A 24,605-nucleotide genomic window follows, 5' to 3' on the forward strand; every position below is an offset into this window, starting at 1 on the left:
ACTGAAGGGGATACCCAACTCAACAAGATCAGAGATCCATTCAAATATTTTTAAATTAAAACAATAGCATTAAATTGCAAAATGGTCCAGAAGAAGAGCTCCCTCATCATCATTCTTTCACCTATGGAAGGCATTAAAGTAAGGTCAAATCTCATTACCATGAATTCCAAGGGAAATGCGGCACTAAAATTTTGTTTTACAAAAATAACACTTAAATTAGCAAGGCACTTAAATTAGCACTGGGCTTTAGAAATGGCCTACAGAGTCATATGAACATTTTCATTTATTCTCTGACTTGAGTATTATCGTCCACTAGAACAGGTAATTGCCCTAAGCAGAATTATGAACCAGTTCTTATGCAAGGAACAGAAAGACGAGAAGTAAAAGCCATTTTTGCAAAACCTAACTTTTCAATGTCTTACTTTGAAATTTAGAATCCATTATACTCCTCTCTTCCCACTGAGTTTTAAGAACAATTTGATTTCACTGAGTATTGACTTTAAATAATTAGACCAGAAGGACTATTCCAAACAATAACATACAAATAGTTACTTAATGTTTCTCAATGGTGAAGAAATACTTTCTGAATTAATTTCTGGTGGTTATATAGTATTTAGGTCTACTGAAATAACTTTTATAACTCAGACTATGACTGGCTACCTTAAACTAGGTTTAAAAAGGACAGAAATTTTTATTTTAAAAAGAAATCTGAAAGCAAGTTATCAACTCAAGTATAAAATGAAAAGCTAAAACCAAGATAAGAGCTTGCTACCCCACCCATAGTCATGGATACCTTATAGGGGTATAAATAAAATTTACCACTAAACTGGGTAATTCCAACTCCAAAAATACTCTGCTACTTCAATGTGCTATTTATCAAAGTAGTACTTAGCTTTGACATTTTTTGTGCATGGGAGGAATATTCACATAAGTCAAATGATTTGATGATTGCTTCAAAATTTCAAAGCTCTGATTCCACGCTTGTGGGTACCTTCCCTACCAGTACAGACAGTAATTCCTCCATGACTTACATAGATAGTTTAATGAGTGGTTATAGCCAGGATAGTCTTGGTGACAAGACTTAGACTGGTCCTTAGACAACAGACTATTTGGTATGACCTGCCAGAGGTTGTACTCCACAGCCTTTGAGAACTTATGGATGTCTCTACACCAATCAATAAATAATCCATCCACAACCATTTATTTAGCTCATACTCTGGACTGGAGTAATGGCATGGTAGAAGGGAAAAAATATTCACTGTGTCTGAAGTCAGAGGACCAAAATCCACCTCAGATACTTGCTATCTGTGGGACTATGCGCAAGTCATTTCCCCTCAGTTCCCTCATCTTTAAAATGTAGGACTGGATTAGAATAGCCTGAGTTCCTTTCTAATTTTAGATCTCTTATCCTCTGGTAGTCCCCGATCTCAACGGGCTTATATTCTACTGATAAGAGCTCCCATTTAAAAAGTGCTTGACATATCTCCTTGAACCCCATCACTGTAACACTGTATTAACCCTGTCTTCCAAATGAGAAAACTGAAGCTCATAGAAGTTAAGGTATAAGTCCCTTGTATCACAAGGCAGGATTTGAATCCAGATTTTCTGCTCCACACTCAATGCTCTATCATCACCACACATCATGCTGCCTCTATTACAGGCACTGGAGGCAATTTAGCAGACTTTTAAAGTAGCCAAAGGGTACCAGTAAAATATGACTTCTCTTGTGGTAATGACACCAAAAGAAGTTTAAAAAACTACAAATGTAACTGGTCACTCCAGAAGTATACTAACTGGACTTCTCTCTCCAGGATAGCAGGATCATTGTAGCCTGAAGTGTTAGAAATTACAAAGTGTCTTTGGTTCCAGACAGAGTTATTTCTCACATCTTCTTTGAGAAGTTGGTCTACATATTGCAGCTCATTATCCCAAAGCTTGAACTCCTAGAGAGAAAAAAAGAAGAGAGACAAATCTGGAATTCCATGATTACTATACTTGATATGCATTTTTTTAAAATTTTAGATTACTCAAAATCATAAGCCTTACTAAGAGATAACAATGAACAAGTTTTTTTTGAAGAAAAAAATTCATCATTAATAGTCTAGCTACTTCAATATAAATTGCATTGTATAAATATAAACTTTAGTTAACTTTTGATTGTCCTAATAGTGATGAAGAGTAAAATTTTTAAAGTTGGAAGAGACCTTAGAGATGTTCTGATCTAACCCTTTTATTTTGGGAATCAGGGATTCTTAGAAAACTCCAAAATGTCTAAATTCAATTATGTCAATATTTCAAACAAAAAGAAGCCTACAATGCAGATAAAATTCAAAAGAAACAGTTTTTCTTTCCCAATTCATTGCCCTGATTAGTAATTCTTTTCTAGCCTCACCTTTGAGGAAAGCTGCCTTCATCCTTTCTAATTCTCCTTTCTAGCTCACATCTCTACTGGGAGTAGGAAGTAGACAAAGTTTTTTATTTTAAAAGGCTCTTCTTGAAATCGAAATTTTGTTAGGTGAGAGCCAAAAGGAAAACAGAGAAGGGCAGCATGTTAACTCAGCTTCAGTTCAAATTTACAAATTTGCCAGGATAGGGCAATAATGAATAAATCGATTCCATAATTCTTTTGACTTCGGCTAATCTATAGGTATGTACTTATCGCCTACTATGTGCCCAGCATTATGATAAATACTATGTGAATTGGAATTTAAATATAAAACACAGCCCCTGCGTTCTAAGACTTTGTTTTGTTAGATAAGACTAACAATTAGGGGACTAAGAACTAACTCTATGGTATGGTCTGTACTTTTGTAAAAGTAATAACTGATACAGTCTGGTCAGTCTAGGCATCCTTCCTCTAGAGGAAGGAAGAAGGAACATGGCCAGAAACAACTAGCATAACTAATGAATTAAACAACCTACTAACTATTGAGCACCAAAGTAATGTTACCTACTCCTGTATGCATCCTTATCTAATAAGCTTACTTAGGTCCGATGTTATCAAAGGTGCCAGAAGTCTCCTTATCCTACAATGATGCGTTTGTAAAGTGCTCTAGTTTCCTTTGCTTGAGTAAAAGCTTAAACTCCAATGTTCAGGAGCCATTCGGGTCAGTCAGCAGTGTTGGCAGATTTGATCAGGTCATGGATAGAATTCAAAAGTGCTGTAGCAGGCCTGAATGAAGACAAAGGGGACCAAAGTGGCCTATGTCCTTGCTATAACCTTTGTTTTAAACATCAATAAATTATAACCGGGCAAGCTGCTTTTAACTGTGAACTGTCCCTTCTCCTTAAACACAAATAAGATCATTACAGAAACAATAGTTACTTATATATGGATGGTGTTTTATAGTTTACAAACTACTTTCACAAGTTATTTCATTTGATCTTTACAATAACCAAGTGAGGGTGGTTGCACATCCCCATTTTACAGATAAGAAAACTCAGATCCAAAAATGTTAAGCAACTTGCTCAAAGTTACATAGCTAACAGGTGGCAGACAGAAGCTGCACTCAAACCCAGGTCTTCTGGTCCAATGTGCTCTTTCATTTGCCTCCACACAATGCAATATGTGTTTGGAGAACAGAGAAATGGGGAGGGGGGTTGTTAGCTGGAGAAAGTTTCACACAGAAAAAAGGACGTTTGAATTGAATATTGAAAAATGGCACTGATGGGGGTAGGAGAGTTGGAAAAGGGGATAGTAGGTGGGGAAACTCAAATATTAAAGGGAATGGAAGGGGCACCTAGGGGCACAGTGGATAGAGCACTGACCCTCCAGTCAGGAGGACCTGAGTTCAAATCTGGCCTCAGACACTTACTAGCTATATAAACCTGGGCAAGTAACTAACTTAACCCTGATTGCTTCCAAAAATAAAATAAAAATAAAGGGGATGAAGAATAGATGGATCTGGCTATTTGTTTGTGAACTAGGTTGGACGGTTTGTTAAGAAAGTAATGGGATAAAATGCTTGCTAGGCAAAATGGACTGGATGATGGAGGGAAAGCTTTAAAGTAAGAGTTTGGACCTGATGTGGTAGACAGTATAGGCTCTCTGTAGGTTCTTGGGTAAGACAAGTGACATATAAAGATAAGGATTTAGGAAGATTAGTATAAGGTACATGGCATATAGTAACGAATGGATTAAAATGCAGAAAGATGAGTAAGGGTAACTAGCTAGATGGCTACTGTAATAATCCACAGAATCCTCCATGACATAAAGAAGGTGTGAACTAGGCTGGCAACAGTAGAGAGAAAGTGAATCTAAAAAATTTCAAAGGTAAATAATTAGAAGTGAGACACAGATTGTACTTGGAAAATATAGAATTATATAGGAAAATAAAGCTTAGAAGAGACAGTAGGAAACTTTACCTAAGTAATGTAGTCCCTGAAAATTAGATTAGGTCAAACAAAAATCAATGACTTCATGAGTCAGCAAGAAATATTAGAACAAAATCAAAACACTGAAAAAAGTTGAAGAAATTCTAATATTAAAAAAAGTGACCAAAAAGAGATCAAGAAAAGTAGATTTAAGAATCACTGGATTCCTTGAAAACCATTATTTTTAAAAAGCCTGGACAATGTATTTCAAGAAATCATAAATAAAAATTGCCCAGATCTATTATTAGAACCAGAAAGCAAGGTGAAGATAGAAGAAATATACTAATCACTTCCTGAAACAAACTCCAAAATGAAAAGTCCCAGGAATATCAAAATTCCCACATTAAAGAAAAAATACAACAAGTACCTAGGAAGAAACAGTTCAAATATCAAAGTCAATCAGAATCACACAAGACCTGGCAGCTTTTTGGAATTTTTGGATGAATTTTGGAATATAGTACTACAAAAGGGAGAAGATAAAAGCTTACAACCAAGAATAATTTACTCTATAAAACTGAGTATAATCCTACAGGGAAAAAAAAAAGAGCTCTTAAATGGAAGAGGGCTTTCAAACATTTCTGATTAAAAGACCAGAGCTGAGTAGGAACACTGAAATATAAATAAAAAAGTCCAGAGAAACTTAGAAAAGTGAATTTATCTGAGCATTTGGAAGGGGCTGTATAATAAGGGAAAGCTAAAATTCTAAGAGTGGGGTGGGAGAAGAAATAAATGTCACTTCAGAAACATAACATTTTTAAAAGATATTTGAGGGAGTTAAAAGCAGAGGATGTGAGAGTGAACTGGCTCCATTCTGTGTATTTGAAAAGGAGTAGTAGAAGGGAAGGTAAAAGAAATATATTAGTACAGAATGAGGAAGAAGGGGGATAGAACTTAATGAGGTATGAGAAGATTATATTGGGGGGGGGAAATAGTAGAACTCAGATAAGCCTCACTCTTATTTCAAATTAACAAAGGTGGGTTGAGCACACACCTACAGTTTGGTGTAGAAATACATCAAACTCAACAAGTATATAAGCCTGGGATGGAATTGGGGTTGGGAAGTGGATAAGAAAAAGGATACCTGGAAGGAAATAGCCACAAAATGAACTTCTTGATCCCAAAAGAGAGATTAAAAGGTGGAAAAAAAAAAACAGAAAAAATCTAGAATTTAAGTGAGTCCCCATCAATTTGGGAATGGTTGAACAAACTGTGGTATATAAAGGTAATAGAATATTATTATACTATAAGAAATGACCAAAAAAATTTCAGAGAATCCTGGGTAATATGTATTGATGCAGAGTAGTGAACAGAACCAGTAGTACAATCTAAAAGAACAACAACATTGTGAAGAAAAACAACTCTGAAATACTTAAAAATCCTGATCAATGCAGTGATCAAACATGCCTCCCAGGAGAAACTATGATAAATCATGTAATCCATCTACTGACAGAGACACAACAGACTCAAGGTACAAAAAGAGACATATTATCTATGGCCATGATATGGATTTGTTTTGCTTGACTATGCCTACTTGTTAAGGTTTTTTCTTCTTTTTGCTTTTAAATGAGGGGAGGGAGGCAAGCTGAGAGAGAAGAAGTAGTAATAATGATGCAAAGGAAAGAAGGAAAGAAAGAGGACCACTGAAACTTTTTTCCCCCCAAAATGCAAAGGAGAACAGAAGGAAGAAATTCAAAGGAAAGGGCAGCCAAGCAGGATAGTTTTGAAAATGATGTTTACATTTATTACATGCTTTTCTCAAAAAAAAAAAAAAAAAAAAGCAAAAAGCAAAGGGTATGAAAGAGAAACATGATTCTATTCACTCTCTTCTATTACGTATTGTGCTATATGGAAATATTATTTTTTGGTATTTAAGTTTAGAATAAAAAACATTTTTAAATAAAAAAGAGGATTGGGGAGCCTAGGAAAATACAAAGGATAAGAGGAACAATCAGTCAGGTTGTTCAGTCATCAAGCATTTATTAAGTACTTACTATGTTTGAGGCACTGAGCTGTTATGGAAATAGGGAAGGGGACTGAAAGGAAGCAAACACAAAGGTTGAAGAAGAACCAGGAAAAGTACAGTTCCTTAAAAGCCAAAGGAAGCAGAATTTTAAGGAGTAGGAAGTTAACAGTATTAAATGCTATGAAGAGGATGAAGAAAATAAGAACTGATAAAAGGCTGGATTTTTATTTGACTCAATAATTGGCAAACTAGTCAAGTAATAATTTCAGTGTTAAAGTTCATTTTAAAATAGACTTGGGTGGGTACATCAGGCAATACTAATTTTAGTGAAAAGCTAAGTTTTATATTCCCTTAAACTTATGATTATACAATATAGCTCCTCAGAAAAAGCTTCAACAAGGTACAACAAACATCAAAGACTGGTCAAGCTATTTCAAACTAAGGTTTTCTATGTGGAAAGTCATATAAAGTTTTTTTTTTTTAAAAGTTTACTGTTTTTATTTTAACTATTTGCCAATCATTTGTGAAATTATTCCTTTTTTTTAAAGTGATGATTAACTTCGTACAAATTCGATCAAATATATTAGATTCAAAAATAAAGAAAAGAATTACATGTACTCAGTTTTTAGAATCTTGAAATCATATGACAATCTCAATGGGGCTTTGGAATTATCACCCTTGAAACTTTTTAAGATGGTTTTAAGTAGGGCATTTAGCTAAACTGAGTGATTTGCTGAGTCCTCTTAAATGCCTCTGAAAAAGGATTATTAAAGTAATAATGGGCAACTCTAATCTAACTTGGTTGGAAGCCTGGAATTTTAGAGGAAAGATCTTTTACTTCTTAAAACAAGTAAGGAAAACAGCATTTATGGGAAAAATTTTATTAGAGAAACAATTTCATTGTATGCTATGTTATATCATTTTTTCAGAGCATATGATATTGCTACTCTTTATTTTCTATTTAATATTAAATTTTAACTTAGGAATAGGAAAAATGGCCACTGTTGGGGAAAAAGGAATTACTCTAAATTTATGCTCTTATTAAAGAACATGTCCAAAAGCCTAAATATTTAATTTACACTATATTCTGTGAATTGTCTGTATTTGAAATAAAGTTTCACTCTGTACTGGGGAAATCATTAACAGGCAGTCACATATGAAATATTTCCCCAAGAAAAGTTTCGATGACACTTTTTTGTTCCATGACTTTTTCTGCTTTCTTTTGTACTTGTAAAAGGTTCATGACATTTTAAATTCAAAATAAATTGTGTGTAGGTTTTTTTTAAAAAAAATTTCAAATCAAGTTTTACTTTGTTTAGCACCTTTTGGATATATTATTCACTAACAAACAGACTTAATATCAACATATTCAAGTTCAACCTACAGAATTGTGATAATTTTACAGTTATTTTATTAGCATAATTTTCCAAGGAAAACCTAAAGTTGACCAATATTAAAGGTTTTCTTTTTTAAAAGACTTAAACAAGCATGTTAGAAAATCCAAACTATCTGGAAATTACTTTGTATGTTTTACTTCAAAAGCATAAAACTTAAATTTTAGAGTTTATTTTAAGACAAACTCTAGATTCTACATTAAGATAATAATACAGGCAAGGCACTTTGCAACTCTATAAATGTGAATTGAAATTGTTATAACAAACAACAGAGAAGACTGTACCTGAATGACCCACTGTCGATGTTGCCAGGCATGGTAGTTCTTTGCATCCTGGTTAAGAATATCAGCAATAAAATCAAGCTCCTGAGACGGATCCTTTAGCCACTCCACTAATACTCGCCTGTGGTGCCTAAAGTCCCAAATAAATGAGACAAACATTGCTTAATATTAAGTGAATTTAATAATCAATTCTTTTTTTTTTAATTTTATTTTTATTAGGCAATTGGGGTTAAGTGATTTGCCCAGGGTCACACAGCTAATAAGCGTCAAGTGTTTGGTCTGAGACTGGATTTGAACTCAGGTCCTCCTGACTTCAGAGCAGGTGCTCTATCCACTGAGCCACCTAGCTGCCCCCAATAATCAACTGTTAAACACCCTCTAGGCACAAGTCACCAAGCTTGATACAACAATTAAAAACCCAGCTGCATACCTAGCACTGTCTTCAGAAGAAATCATAGCCCTTGAGTTCAAGGAGCTAACAATACCCAAGGAGAAGAAAACATATTAAAATCACCTCAGGGATTGATACAAATTACAGATGGCATAGTACAAACCATTTATGAGTCAGGTAATACAAATGAGGAAAAGATCAGTGTGGGAAGCCTGAGGGAGCTTAGAGCTAAATCTCCAAAGAATGGATGAACTTGAATTAGCAGAGAATGACTATGGCAATACATTAGCCAGAGAGATCATCATAAACCTCTTGAGAAGTGTTTCTCGGTAACTAGACAAAGTAAGGCATGTAGAGTAGTGGGAAGTTCAGTAAGGGGCTTTTTCTTTCTGAGTTTGACCAGATGCCTTCTGTTTCTACATGAATTACTTCTAGATATAGTCATTTCCCCAAATGCCCCCTCCCCAGCTAACTCTCCCCTGTAACAAAGCAAAACAGTCAAGCAAAACCAACCGACAATGACCTCATCTAATAGTATTTAACATTTTCTAACTGTAACCTCCCCCACTGTTGAAATGAGAGACGTGTTTCATCATCTACTGTCCCAGAGCAAGACTGGTCATTATAATTACTCAGAATTTAGCAAGCATTTTGCTCTCCCCACTCCCACTTACATAAGTTTTTGTGTATATCATTCTCCTGGTTCTGTTCACCTCACTTAACAACAGTTCTTACAAATCTCTTAATGTTTCTCTGAATTCTTTATATTTGTTATTTTTCACTCTACAATAATATTCCATTACATTCATCTACCAGTGTGTTCAACCAATCCCTAATTGATGGGGCCAGTTCTTTGCTACTACAAAAAGTACTGTTATGAATACTGGAACATACTTCTGGACTTTCAGTTGGGTTCAGTAAAGTTACTAAGCTACAATAAAGCAGAAAGGCTGTCATGAGAAAACTGACATGGATTTTAATGCGGTACTGTATGAAAATAATAAAACACATACTCTTACAGCTCCATATAACAGAAAGATGGACACTAGGTACTGTTTTGTTTTGTTTTTGCTATAATAACTCATGAAATGGCCTATAAAGGGGTTGCAGTCTGCGCTGGTAGAAGGTACAACCGTAATGGTGCATTTCTTAAAATTTAAAAAAAAAAAGACTCCCAACACTTCCCATTAGTCATTACTACTTTCAATAAAACTATACAACAAGCCTCTTGGTCTGGTTAGGAATCATTCATTTAAGAATTTGGCAAATATACTGCTTGCCTTTCCAGAATTTATAACCTGACAGTGGTATCAGAGAATTTAATCAAGAAAACTTGATTAAAAACCAATTCCAACTTTCAGGGCCAACTGACTAGCACACTGAAATTAATATGGCTGGCTTTAGGCTGGTCAAACATTATTACAAGTTCTTTTTATTCTCAAACAATGTTTAATTCTGTATCTTCCCTAGGATGTAGTGTAAGACTTCATACATAGAAAAGTATGTGGTTAATAAATATAAACAACTTCTCATAGATTTTAAAAGATTTTAATTTCGATTTGCTGCCACCAAGTCCAGGGAGAATTAGGGAATCTTGAACAGAACTCAACTGTCAGTTAAGTGGTCACAGGATCATAGATCCAGAGCTGAAAGGGACTTCAGAGGACATCCTGTTCAATTCCCAGCTAGTTGCTGTGGCAGGAGAACTTTAGCTTGCTATTATATTCTGTAATATGAGCTGTCACTCAATTGAAGGTAAAAGAAATCTCCAGTCAAATTTATGCCAAAAATACCAAAAGTTTTCTTTATTAAAAATATTTATAAATACAAGTAAATAGAAAATATATATGGAGTAAAGGGGGTTATATGGCATTTTATACAACAGCAACATTTATCAACCTACAATCCTGCTCTCTGTCAAATTATGCCATGATTATGGACCTTAGTAGAACAGTAAGATTCTAAAGTGCCTATTGATGGTATCAAAGAAAGATTAAATGATGTGTACTGCTCAGTATGTTTTATTACACAGGCACCCTTCCCATAAGAATGCCTTGACCAGAGTTGTTTTCTTAATAACACCTATACCTGCAACCAAACCTTTTGGCAATAGCTGCACAATCAAACATTTATAATATTTCTATGGAACCACTCTCATAACATAATAGGGAAATGAATTATATTTTCATAGAACCAATTAACAATACTAGGAAAGGTATGTTTATATGCTAAATATTTAAACATTAGTACAATAGAATACATAATTCTCAATCATACTATATAAGTTTATATGTATGTGCATGCATATACATAAAAATAACAGGAAACATACAAGCATATACATACAGAACACAGATTATACTATACTATACAATAAGAAGGGAAAAAATCTTCAGAAAATTTGGAGTAAAACCTACTTAAGCAGAATCATCCTAAGAAAATTTACAGAAGAAATTAGAAAAACAAAAAATGGATCAAATATGCCAATGCTTCCACAATTCCTTATTTTTACCTTCCAGACAATTCATCTACCACATGTGGCTTCTTAATACCTTAGTGCCTAATATGTTACATGAGGAAGTGTGAACAGCAGTATAAATAAAGCTAGGAAGAACAGCTGGACCAGACCAAGGCACATGAAAAAAAAAGTGCTGGAAGTGACTGTTTTGAAAGCATTGAAGGATTAATTTTCAAGGTATCTGAAAGTTGGAAAGATCCTGAATGACTGAAAAAGAGTCATAGATGGTATTAATACCCCAAGAGAATATTCAAGGGGATATCAATAAATACCAACTAATATGCTGACTTTTTCATCTCCATAAATTCATAATGAGAATAATCTACACACATACACATATCAAAAGAATCCTTGCTGAAAAGAAGAACCAAGGTTTGCACAATTTCCTAAAGCAGTTCACAACCTCAGTCATTTGATGAACAACTTGGCTTACTAGGACTATATCCAGCTTGAAATCTTGAGTGAAATTCAGGACCTACTCATAAGAGATTATCCTAACAATCTATTCAGGAAAACGTAAGGAGTTTGTCTGGTTCAAACCAGTGATTCATCCATGGAGGGAACCCTCTGTGAAGAAACTCCCGCTACTAATACACATCAATGACTGGTCTTCGCTGCCTAGTCCTAGCTACCCAGTTAGTGTACACTGAGAGGTCAAGTCCCTTGCCCAGGGTCACACAGCTAGCATGGGTCAGAGGCAAGATCTGAACCGAGGTTTTCCTTATTCCCAGTCTACCTCTCTATTCACTATGACATAATGCCTCTTAATTGTGTTTACACTTTATTTATAGTAAAGCATGTGACTCAGTGTAATAAGATGTAGCCGTAAACACTCTCCTCCAATAATGTGTCTCCCATGCATATGTTAAAATAATGTGAGACTCCTTGACAGAGGGCGCCACTGAGCTCGTTCAGTTGATCTTCTATCAACGCCAGAGGTGGTGTAATGTGTGTGGGGAGATGTGCGCCTACCAAAGATGTTCACCTGTCATTGGAGATATCTTGCATAGAATCCCAATGGAAGAGGAATTCCCTAGAGTTGCTGAAGTCCTCCAGATGTTGCTGTTTATGGATGATTCTGTGCTGACTACATCAAACCCCAGAATATTACAGGACCTCCTGAATGAAATTCATGAACGCTCAAAAGAGATTGTCTTAGCAATCCAATTAGGAAAAGACAAGTAGACAAAGAATGGCTGTCACCCAGAATAAGACAGGCAGATGGATGGGCAGTCCGCTGAACTAATCCATCAATATCTACCTTGGAGCGACACTAACTGAACAATGAGCTGGGTCCAGAATTGAATGGGAAAAAGAGATTCGAATTTGAATTGAATTAGGAAAATGCCCAGGACTTCGAGTGATCCCAATGATCCCTAAAATATATATATGTACATATATATATATATACATCTACATATATATATATATATATATATATATATGAAAAAAATCAGCTTTTTAATGACAGTATTTTTCTGGGATGCTACATAGCTGTTAATCATGGAACACCACAATTTTCAAAGAACCAAAATTACAAGTGACCTGAAGGGCAATAAAGACTTAAAGTGGGTATAAGTAGGCTATAGCATATTGCCAACAATGATGTGTGCTAGAAATAATGCTGGATTAGGAATAACAATGAACCGACATCCAAATCCTGCCTCTAACATTTAGTAGATTATGTGACCACAAACATTCACTTAAACCCCTAAGCCTCAGATTCCTCCTCTTTAAAATGAAGATCAAATGAAATAATGTATATAAAGTGCTTTACAAACTTTAAAGTGCTATATAATATCAGCTACTATCATTATTACTGCATGAAAGAAGTGGCATAAAATGTAACATCCAGGAAATGCTTAATTAGGTGGTGGGAACCAGTCATATAATGAGAACAAAGGTAACAGATGGACTATTATCCTTTATAACATGACCCATGCAATGTCTACCGAGCAGGAGTGTCCCTTATAGAGGATCTTGTGGGAGGAATATGGCTAAGAATCACATTTGTATCCCTGCCAATAGTGCCTTCACTTGGAGATTACCTTACATTTACATGGTACATACCTTGTATGTACATAGTTACTTACACAGGTGATCTGCACAGGAAGAGGAAGTTAACTGCAGTAAGAAAAATCTCAGATCTATTCAGAGTATTAAATGGCAGGAATAGTTCAGGTTCACAAAACATTTCATAGTTTATAAAGCATTTTCTTCATAACAAACTATGACGTATGTAATCTGAGTAGTATTTTCCTCATTTTACAAAAGGCCAAACTAAGAAAGATGACCATGATTATACAATTAATAAGTAGCAGATCTAGAACTTGAACCCAAGTATTCTGATTCCAAGTTGACCACCTCTTAAAAGAAGATCTTTAGCACTGAAAAATAATTTTACAATACAAAGGAGACAGCAAAAGGTTTGCTTATCTTACCAGACTTGGTAGTTTTTGGGCTGTTCCTCAATTATTGCAGTAATATAGTTCATTTCCTCACTTAGATCCTTTTGTAGAGACTTTAAGAGAACTCTCCGAAAATGCCTACACCAAAATAACAACCATCAAAAACTTCATTATTCAAAATGTTCTGCATAAACGATAGAGAGCAAAATTTTAGATGTTAAGATTATTTTAATAATTTTGCTTACGCTCTTCCTAGTGTGGAAGTATATTAAAAACTACTTCTTAGTATATTAAAAACTACTTCTTAGTTTCTCTAGAAATGCTAACAAATATTTTTCTAGCTTAAAAAACCCTTTCTACACTTGTCCTTTCATATGGGTTAGGTCAAGAACAAAAGGACTTTCTTAAGAAAATGGTTAAGGAAGGAAATTAAATTTCTAACAAAGAATATCTCTTGCCTAGTTTGTTTAGATCCTTTCCTATCCCCAGAAGTACTGGGCACACTTAAGGGCAGTGTCTATTTCTCCATTCGAAAAGGTTTAAAATTTTGCTCGGAGGCAGGAAGTCTCTTAAGATTACATCAGGAGAATCCTGGAGGGGAATGGTCAAGGAAGAACTGCATCTCAACATATGATTTTCTGCTTGTCAAGATTCTTATATATGTTACTTTAAATTGTCTTAGGGTAAAGAGAGATACGTCCCAGGGTATTGGGGAATTATCTCTCCAAGCTAGAAATACGTGGATATTAGATTAATGTTAAACTGCTTCTGGCAGATATGACACCACTTTACATATTCTTCTCCTGCCCACCTTTCACAAGGTGTAGCCAAAATAGCTTTCCTGCAAGTCTTCACACACAATACTCCATCTCCTATCTCTATGCCTTTGAAATGATTATCCCATGTTTGGAATAAACTCCCATTTCACTTCTATATCTTAGAATCTCTTATTTCTTCAAAACTCTGCTCAATTGCCACCTTCTACACGAAGCTTTTTCTGACCCCCTAGCTACCAGTGCCCTCCTTCCTCAATTTAAATTGCTCTTATTTTTTATGTACTTCTTTATATACACACACATATCTCGCTTTCATAACGTAAGCTTCTTGAAGGGAAAGCATTAAAAGATTCCCAAACTACATGACAATCAACCTGAGTAGTATACTTTAAAATCTGGGTTATAACAGGGTTATGTAGTTATAATAGGGTTTTGTAGTTTTTTCCAAACTATGAAAATACATATAGATCAGAGATTCAGAACTGAGCCTTTAGAAGCATTAATTCCACAGCCTTGTCTTAAAGATGAGAAAATCAAGGCCTAAAGAAATTAAAGGACTTGTCCAAGTACAGAGATTGTAGGTTAAAGAATTAGACAACATGCCGCTATGGCATATATAGTGAGCATGAAACATTTGAACACTTAAAAACAATGTAAATGATCACTTACCACACAGTATAATTAGCTGCATTTAGCTCAATAGCATCTCCAGTTAATTTAAAAGCTCGTTCACTTCTTTCATCACGTTGCAGAACAGCCCGGAAATAATCATAAACATCTCTAACTAGAAACAGAATAGTTAATACAAAAGTATTACAAACAAATATCCTTCTCATTTAAAGTCAGTACTATAACATCCACGTTACTTTTCTACACTCTGTGCTATATCTTATATAACACAATCCTACTCTGAAGTTTATATAATAGCTCTTATTTAAATACTCACACATGTATTTGTTCTATGGACAAATAAAAACCTGACAAATACAAACAATACTCTTTTTAGTGGTTAACAAGGTTCTACTCTGGTTACAACAGATCAACAGATTCAGATTTCATACAGGGCTCAAATTTGTCTTTGGATAGTGAAATAATGGTTAAGCTCAGAGTACTATTTCATCATTAATTGACCAAGGTAGATCAGAAAGGTCAATGGCTTCCGAATCTTTAAAAAGTAGAGGAACAGTTATTAAGAAAGTGATTTAAGTATCAATATGGTAGGTCTGAATTCATTGTCATTTGTATATACTTCAAATGATACTAGTCTGTGTTTTTTATTGAGCACACATTATAATGGAGTAATGAAATACTAAAAAGTGAAAAACAGATCAAATAAAATATGGATTCATTCACATATTTAATTGTGTAGTCCATACAGTAAACAAGAAGGATAACACGAACTATAGACAAGTGATTATGTTGTTTGACAACTTTTTTAACATGGCAAAACAATCCATTTCTTGCATATGATAAATTTACAAACAATAGTAACTATAAAATATACTCCAAAGCAATTAATGGCATTTGCTTATTTGTAGCTATTAGAAAACATCTGACTTTGTAGTTATCCCACAAAAACTGTGAAACTGCAACTTGCCCATTAAATTTTCCTCACTTGTGCATCAATTACTAGTCAAAAATAAACTTACATTTTTCACTATAAATTATCTGGACCACTGGATTTGGCCCATCATTCTGGGGCACCGGCTCTATATCAGCCCATTCTGGTCTGTCCCTGTAAATATACATTTTTCTTTTCAGTGCTTGAAGACAGACAGATAAGAGAAAGAAAAAGGACTATGGTGTTTATTAGATTAAAGAATGACAAATATTATTCTCATTAAACATTAGTTCTTATAGACACCTCAACATAAATACTGTAAAATCCCATAGAACAGAAAACTTGTCATTTTGCTACTACTCATCTTAAAGCCTTTATACTATTTTCAAATAAGGTTAGGATTCATAATTATCTTCTCTTTCACAAAAATAATAAAAACTTTTCTACACAGAAAGCTCTTTGAATAGAACAGATAGTCTTTGCAACAAGTACACAAAGCTTCTAATTTAGAAATGAATCTAAATGCACCAGTCTGAGATCAGAAGTCACCAGATTTCCCTAATTCAAAAGACTCTTGTCTTCAGACTCTGTTCTACTTCAGTCAGCATTTCTTCTTTGGAATAACAATTTACTAGAAATTTGACATTTTAAAGTCACAACACCACAGAGTTTATTGTAAACTACCTAATGTCATCCACTGAAGGTTAATACTATCTTTGGGGGGAACTACCTAACCCATAAGAACAAATTTATCTTTACATACAGCTAAACTATAATCACAAACTTTTTATGCTGATCCACAATGGCGATGACAGTATAGCTTTCTGACACCCAGTCAATCCTGAAATTTTGCCCTCTTGCACAATGGGCATCTACCATGTGCCAGGCACTGTGCTAAGTGCTTTATAAATATTATCTCATTTGAATGGGGAGACAGACATTAGGAGCACTTAAGTTAGTATAAGATGTGAGACCTAGGGCCTTGAACAACAACAAAAAATGGAAACACTTCCAGAAAAAAGCTTAGTCTTCCTAGGGCAAAGGTTATAGGTTTTATGGCAGCTGCAAAGCATTTAATTTATGCCTATTCCATAACATTTCCGCTGATTTTTAATTATTCATAACATGCATGCAAAAATGCCAGAGCATAACAGGGATCCCAGATCTCCTCTCCTGACTCCCAAATTTGGTGCCTCCTCCTCAGCAAGCTACTTTCTACTTGAAAACAACTCTAGGGAAGCTAGGTGGCGTAGTGGATGGAGCACCGGGAGTCAGGAGGATCTGAGTTCAAACATGACTTCAGACACCTAACACTTAGTAGCTGTGTGACTCTGGGCAAGTCACTTAACTCCACTGCCTAGCCAAAAAAACAAACAAAAAAAACCCAACTCTGATCCTTCTGATATATTTAGGGGTCTAAGTGGTGGAACGAAATTGCGACTATCAGTTATATCCTCTGCTATTCTGGATAGGCCTCCTTTTTCCACACTTTAGGACACTGCAGGAATCCTTTTCCTATCTGCCCCCAATCTGCTTTTCAGATCATTTAAATACAACTACCCAAAGAAGATGAGGCAATCTATGCTAATTCTCTTTGCTAGGTGAAACTGAATTAGGCAATCTATGTTCCCTTTATTTCTGACAGGGGGCAGGAAATAAAGAGTGAAAATACTCAGTCACTAAGGACAAATCACTGAAGGCTCATTATATATAAAAGGGTTTAATTGTTTTTCTTTGTACAAGGGAACATTCACTTGGGGAAGAATTCACTGTGGTGTTAAAACAAAAGGCAACAAAAACTTATTTTTAAAGTGTTGTTACTGTTCAGTTGTTTCAGTTATGCTTGACCCCATTCGGGGTTTTCTTGGCAAAGATACTGGAATGGTTTGCCATTTCCTTCTCCAGTTCATTTTACAGATGAGGAAACTAAGGCAAACAGGGCAAAGTGACTTGCCCAGGGTCACACAGCTAGTGACTGTCAAGTGTCTGAGGCCACATTTGAACTCAGGCCCTCCTAATCCAAGGCAGGTGCTTTATCCACTGTGCCACCTAGCTGCCCCCATTTATTTTGTTTTTTAAAGTAAGTGTTGCTTGGGCCCAGGGGGCAGAAATGGGCCCAGTCAATGTAAGATCCAAAAGGTAGATAGATGTCAGCTGGACAAAATGAAAAACTTAACTTGATAACAATTAAATGTGGATAAAAGTGGAATATGTTTTCTCAGGAGGTAGTGAATTCTTAATCACAGGATGTTTACTAGTCCAATATATCGTTTCTGTCCTCAAGGAAGATGCAATTCTACTCTACCGCTCCTTTCCCTCCAATACACAACTTTCCTTTATATAAGCAGGCCTTGTTCTATGATCTGGAAAATGAATTGAAGGCAGGTAGGAAATGAAGTCCAAAAGAGTGTGGAAAACGGAGGCCTATCCAAAATAGCAGAGGCCATGAAGGGTATTCACGACTTCTCTCCACCACCTATTACCCCTAAACACACCAGAAGGATCAGAGTTGTTTTCAACTAGAAAGCAGGCTGGTGTGGAGGAAAAGGCACCAAACTTGGGAATCAGAAGAGGAGACACTGAATCTCCACTCTGCCCCTTCAGAGTCAGAGCCAAGTTTCATTTCACCTCTTGGAGCCTGTTTCTCCTTCTAAACAAAACGTGAACGATACTAACACCGGCAGGAGAGGCCTTGTAAGCGGGCCTCTCAGTCCGGAAGACCCAGGATTCAAACACAACCTCAGCCACATCTTGTGTGTGACCGCTGCACTGGTCGGATAAACTACTCTTCACCACAAGCTCCCCACACGGATGAAAAGATTAGCCCAATAAAGACATCAACAACAAAAATGGCACTAACCATTACTGAGTGGGGGAGGACAACGGATCCTAAAATGGAAAAGGCTCTAATTACAAGCTAAAGAGTAGCGTGAGTGGCGGAGCTGGAGATCGGCGGACTCCTAGGATCCGAGTTACAATCCCACTTCTGCCACTCAATTACCTGCGTGACTGGTAATTCCTTACTCTCTCGGGGCCAGTTTCCTATTCTGTAAAATCAGAGAACAAGGCTAGGTGGGCTCAGAGGTGGCTTACAACTCTAACTCCACAATCCTAAACTGCTGCCAGCGTCTGGGATGGGTGGGTTCCAAAGGGTCCGAGTTAAGAGTCAACAGGAGAGTCCTTTAACTCTCCAAAAACCGGAGTGAGCGAGCGAGCGGGTGTGAGCACGCTGCAGGGGCCTGACAGCGCAGCAGCTGGGCAGCAGCCCAGGCCGGCCGAGCCTGCGGGCCGCGGGCCTGGGGGCCGGGGGCCACTGGCGTGGCAGAGATCGAGGGATGGGGGGCTGCGGCAAGACGGGCGGGCGACGCGGTTGGGGGGTCACGGAGGACGGAGGAGGGGCGTACGGCACCTCCAGCACCGGGGCTGGGAGGCAGCGAGGCAGGGGAGCAGCGGTTCAGGGGCTGGGGTGGGGGATCCGGCAGCAGGACTCGGCCCAAAGGCGCCGGAAAGCTGCGGAGGAGACATGCGCGGGGTCCGAGCCGAGGGGAGGCCCCGAGGGAGCAGCGGGCCCCGGGCTGGCCCCCGCCGCCCCGGAGGGAAGCGAGCCCGAGGCGCCAGGGGGGCAGGCGGCCTTGGTGCGGGCTTCTCCCGCCGCCGCGGGGCCACTACCTGTACAGGACGTAGGTGGGCGAGTCGAGGCGCATCAGCCCGTAGTCCTCCGGGAAGGAGTCGCTTTCCACTTCCTCGGCCTCCACAGCCGCCGCTGCCGCCGCAGCCGCAGCCGCCGCCGGCTCGGTCTTGGGCTTCGGCCTGGGCTGCTCCGGCTCCCCGGCCGCCGAGCCCTCCGCGACCATGTCGGCCTCCGCCGCCACCTGGGCGGCCGCCATCTCGCCTCGGTCCGGGTGGCGGCAGCAGCCCCTCTCCGTACTCTCTCCGCCTCCTTCCCTTCTTCCCCTTCCGGTTGCCTCGCCAACCATAGAGACGCGGGAGAGCGCAACCCCGTTTGTTGGTCTAAATTCTTACCACCCCGAGGGAAAGCCGACGGAGGGGGGAGGGGCACTGGGGTGGGGGGAGAGCGGAGGCGGAAGGAAGGCGCGAAAGGGTAGCAATTGCAAGTGCGCAAGCGCGGACGTGGTTGGCGTTTCGCGACCTTGGCGCTGGGCGTCGTTTCCCCGCAGCCTGTCGCGTTGGGCTGGCCGCTTGTGCTTCGGTCATTCCCAGCCTTCCCTCCTCCGGACCCTAATGTACCTCCTTGGGATCCCTCTCCTACCCACCTCCCATCATAGACACCCCATCTCGCTTCTCTGTGCCTTCTCACCTCACTTCCGTCTCTGAGAATCCTTCGTTTCATTCCAAACATTGCCCCAAAGACCTAGACGAGGCCTTCTCTCATCCCTTCTCCCCTCCACCAAAAAAAAACCCAAAGCAACTTTTGTCCAGGAAAAAATATTAATAGAATTAGTAATTAAAAATTTTAAAAATATACGTTGCATTTGAGGCACAAATCTGCCAGAAACAATTTATTTAACATTCAAAATCCAATCATTTCTAACCTAAACCCAGAGAGTTGTTGAGTAGTTTCAGTCCTGTCCAACTCTTCCCGACCCTGTTTGGGGTTGTCTTGGCAAGGATACTGGAGTGGTTTGCCATTTCCTTCTCCAGCCGGTTTTAAGATGAGGAACTGAGGCACAAACAGGGTGAAGTGACCTGCCCAGGGTCACACAGCTAGTAAGTGTCTGAGGCTAGATTTGAACTCATGAAGTCTTCCTGGTTCCAAGCCCAGGACCTTAAACCTAGAGGGAGAACTGTCCAAACTGATGGTTTCTCCACCTTTCCCTTCCTCTCTCTCCCATGACTCCTGGCATCTCTCCCAAGTCAATCTGAGGTAACATAAGAGCTTTGAACAAGAATATCAAAATATATTAAAATACAGTTTTGAGTTAACATTCCAGAATAAGTCTGTTAGTCTTCAACTACAATAATTCAGTACCTTCCCAAGACTCTTCTTCCCAAAAATGGAAGGGGTTTCCTCCCCACAATCAACATCTCAATCCCCTCTGAATGGAATAGGGTGAGCTTAACCACTCTGTATTTCAGGGCTGCTCAAACACCTTTGGTGTCCATCTGATTCACCCAAATCTCACCTGTGGTTCCCAGGAGCTGTAGCAAGCACAGCAGCCTCAACCTGGTAAATCGCCTCCGAAGATGGGCTAAATCAGTTGGAGGGTAATGGACAGGCCCCAGACCCATTGATGAGTTAGGGGGATGTCTGCCCCAAGCAGTGAAGGTTCCCCTAGTGGAATGGGTGGATGAGTACAATTTGTTTCAAATTGTTCAGTGTCCATGAAGGCAGCTGGAGCAAGTATTGTGGGGCACCTAGAGTTTGGTCAGACATCAAAGATGCCAAGGTCATCCACTGTATTCAGGGCCATTGCTCTCATCCACTGGACTTCGATGACCCAGGAAGAGAGAGAATGCCTCATTTAAATCCAGTTCACCATCAGGGATATAAGGTGAGATTTTCAATATGCTTCAACACTTTCCATTTCTTTGGTGTATGGGTACTTGTTCTATCTTCATAACATCTCTAAATCCCAATGTCCATTTGCATGCCATCACTTTGTTTCAGACCCTCTTCACCTCTCCCCTGGACTACAACAATAGACTTCTTATTGGTTTCTCTGCCTCAGGTTTTTCCCCATTTCAATTCATCTTCCACTCAGATTCCCAAATGATTTTTGCAAAATGTAGGTTTGACCCTGTCCTCACCCCCTACAGTGAGCTGCAGTGGATTAGTTACCTTCTTGATAAAATACAAACTCCTATGTTTGGCATTTAAAGCTCTTCATAGCCTAGAACCTTTGTTTTATCCTTTTTTTTTTTAAAGTTTTATTCATATGTTTTGTTTTTATATTACAATTACATTTTATCCCCAATCCAAAAGAGGTCTCATGTTGTTACAACAATTAAGCAAAACCAACAGTACATCCACCTCATCTTAAAATGAATGCAAATTTAGAATTATGTGAATAAAGTGACTAAAATGTCCATACACTTTGATCCAGAAATTCCAACACTAGGCCAATATCCTAAGGAGGCCATTGATAAGAAGAAAGTATATACCACAAAGCAGGCACTGTGGTCAAATATCGAAGATGACAAGGTCATCCACTGCATCCTGGACCAAGGCCAGTTGTCCTGACTTTTGTCTTGCCTTTGGACTTCAGTGTCTCAGGAAGAGAGAGTGAGGCTGAGAGTGCAACTCTTTCTCATTTAAATCCAATTCACTAGGAAGTCATCACCCATTGATCCTCTTTTGAAAACAGTGAGAAGAGACTCACACTACCCCTTTGCAGAAGTGGGAGGTCACAAGTATTGTATATTGAATATAGTTTCAATATATTGATCAGTAATGGTGATTTTTTTTCCTCTTCTTTTTTTTGTCTTTAAAAATATTATTTGCTATATAGGTTGGCTCACTAGAAGGAGGGAAGGGGAAATAGTGGAAACTGTGGTGACATAAAAAACAAAAGGCATCAATAAAAACTTAATTTTTTGAAAAGTGGATGTAACAGTCCATATCCATAGTATCCTGTTTCTATTCAAAGAATTTTTAAAAATTGATGGAAATCTCTTTTCTCTCCATCTCATCCTCCAACCCATTAAAAAAAAAAAAGAAAAAATAAATTCCTTGTAACAAATATGCATAGTTGAGCAAAACAAATTCCTTTTTTGGCTTTATACAAAAAAATTTTTTTGCACTCTAAATATATCACCTCTCTTTCAGGAAGTGAATAATATGCTTCATCACTGGTCATTATAGTTGGTCATTTCATTGATCATAATTATAGCTTTCAAAGGTTTCTTTGTTTTTACGGTGTTACATAAATTGCACTACTGGTTCTATTTATTTCATTCTTCATCAGTTCATAAAAGTCTTCAAAACTTCTTGTTTTGGAATACGGATGTTGTAGTACAAATTGTTCTTCTGGTTCTGCTTATTTCATTCTGCATCAATTCATATAAGTATTTCCACTTACATTTAAAATGATCTATTTCCCCATTTCTTATAGCATAGTAGTATTATGTCACATTCATGTACCACAACACATCCAGCCATTCCCCAATTGATGGATGTCCCTTTAATTTTTAGTTTTTTGTTATCACAAAAAGAGCTGCTATAAATATTTTTTTACATATAGGATCTTTTCCCATTTCTTTGATCTCTTTTGGGTAGACATCTATCTAGCAGTGGTATAGCTGGGTCAAATAGCATGCACTGTTAAGTAACTTTTTGTGTATAATTCTACATTGCTTTTCAGAATGGTTGTAGTCTTTCGCAAGTCAACCAACAGTTCATTAATATGACTTTTCCCACAGCAACTCCAACATTTATTATTTTTCTTTTTTTATCATCTTTGTCAATCTAATGGGTATAAGGTAGACTGTCATAGTTGCTTTAATTGGCATTTTTCTAATTAGCAGTGATTTGGAGCATTTTTTCATATGGTTATAGATAGCTTGGGTTTCTTCCCTTAAGAACTGCTTGTTTATATCTTTAGACTTTTTATCAATTGAGGAATGGCTCTTAATTTTATAAATCTGAATTAGTTCCTTATGCATCTTGGAAAGGAGACCTTCATAAGAGAAACTTGCTGTAAAGATTTTTTCCCAGTTGTTTCCCTGATCTTAGTTTTACTGTGTTTGCTTAAAAACTTTTTAATTTTATATAATCAAAATTATTTGATTCTTTCTCTTGCTTTATGGGCATGAACTTTTCTCATATCCATAGACGTGATAGATAATTTTTTCCATGTTCCTCTAATTTCTTTATAGTGTGACTTTTTATATGTAGATCACATATCCATTTGGAGCTTATCTGGGTATAATATGTGAGATGTTGGTCTAAATCTAGTTTCTTCCATACTGTTGTTCAATTTTCCCAGAAGTTTTTGTCAAATAGTGAGTCGTTATCTCAGTAGCTATGGTCTTTTTGTTTATTGAGTTCGAGAGTACTAGATTCATTTGCTTTTGTATGTTGTGTAGTTAATATGTTTCACTGAAGGATGTTCTTTACTTTTTTTTTAACCACTACCAAATTGTTTTAATAATTACTGTTATAATATGGATTGAGATGTAGCATGGCTACGACCACTTGGTTCCCACTTTATTTCATTATTTCTCTTGAAAGTCTTGATCTTTTGTTCCTCCAAATGAATTTTGTTATATTCTTTTCTAGTTCTAAAAGTAATCCTTTGGTGGTATGGCATTGAATAAGGAATTTATTTAGGTAGTATTGTCATTTTTTATTGTATTCACCTGTCCTACTCATGAGCAATTAATATTTTTCTAATCTGTATTTCTGTAAACAGAGGGTAATTGTATTTGTATAGTTTTTCTGTTTATATTAAAAGCAATACTCCCAAATATTTTATACATTCTGTAGTAATTTTAGATGTAATTTACTCTTTCTATCTCTTTTGGTTGGGTTTTATTGGTATTATATAGAAATACTGATGATTTGTATGGATTTATTTTATATCCTGCAAGTTTGCTGACATAATTGATTGATTCATTTACTTTTTAAGTTGAATCTTTAGGGTTCTTTAAGTATACTATCCTATCATCTGCAAAGAAAGTGATAATTTCAGTATCATGTCAAATAGAAGTGGTGACATTGGACATCCTTGTCTCACCCTTGATTTTATTGAAAAGAACTCTAGTATCTCCATTACATATCATGTTAGCTCTTGGCTTTAGATATATACTATTGATCATTTAAAGAAAAGTTTCATTTATTCCTATATAATCAGGAAGATTATGTAGTTGTAATATATACTATATATATACATATATATGAGTACATAATATATCAAGACTATATATATTATATACTCTCTAATCAGGAGGACAAAAAGGAACAGGGAATGTATCTTAAT

At 37.2% G+C, this 24,605-nt stretch overlaps 1 protein-coding gene across 1 annotated transcript in view; it reads right to left on the bottom strand.

Annotated features, from left to right (window-relative positions):
- Positions 1-19,658, bottom strand: part of FNTA (farnesyltransferase, CAAX box, alpha) — a 28,001-nt gene extending 8,343 nt beyond the window's left edge. Inside the window, exons 1-6 of the mRNA XM_027865470.1 lie at positions 19,336-19,658; positions 15,755-15,840; positions 14,775-14,889; positions 13,363-13,467; positions 8,016-8,142; positions 1,795-1,943 (exon numbers count right to left, since the gene is read on the bottom strand). Of these exons, the coding sequence (XP_027721271.1) occupies positions 1,795-1,943; positions 8,016-8,142; positions 13,363-13,467; positions 14,775-14,889; positions 15,755-15,840; positions 19,336-19,643 (890 nt within the window). The 5' untranslated portion in view covers positions 19,644-19,658. The remainder of the gene's footprint in view (positions 1-1,794; positions 1,944-8,015; positions 8,143-13,362; positions 13,468-14,774; positions 14,890-15,754; positions 15,841-19,335) is intronic.
- Between the last annotated feature and the right edge of the window lie 4,947 nt (positions 19,659-24,605).

Source organism: Vombatus ursinus, unplaced genomic scaffold (assembly GCF_900497805.2).
Source record: "Vombatus ursinus unplaced genomic scaffold, bare-nosed wombat genome assembly UNPS02014778.1, whole genome shotgun sequence".
NCBI lineage: Eukaryota > Metazoa > Chordata > Mammalia > Diprotodontia > Vombatidae > Vombatus > Vombatus ursinus.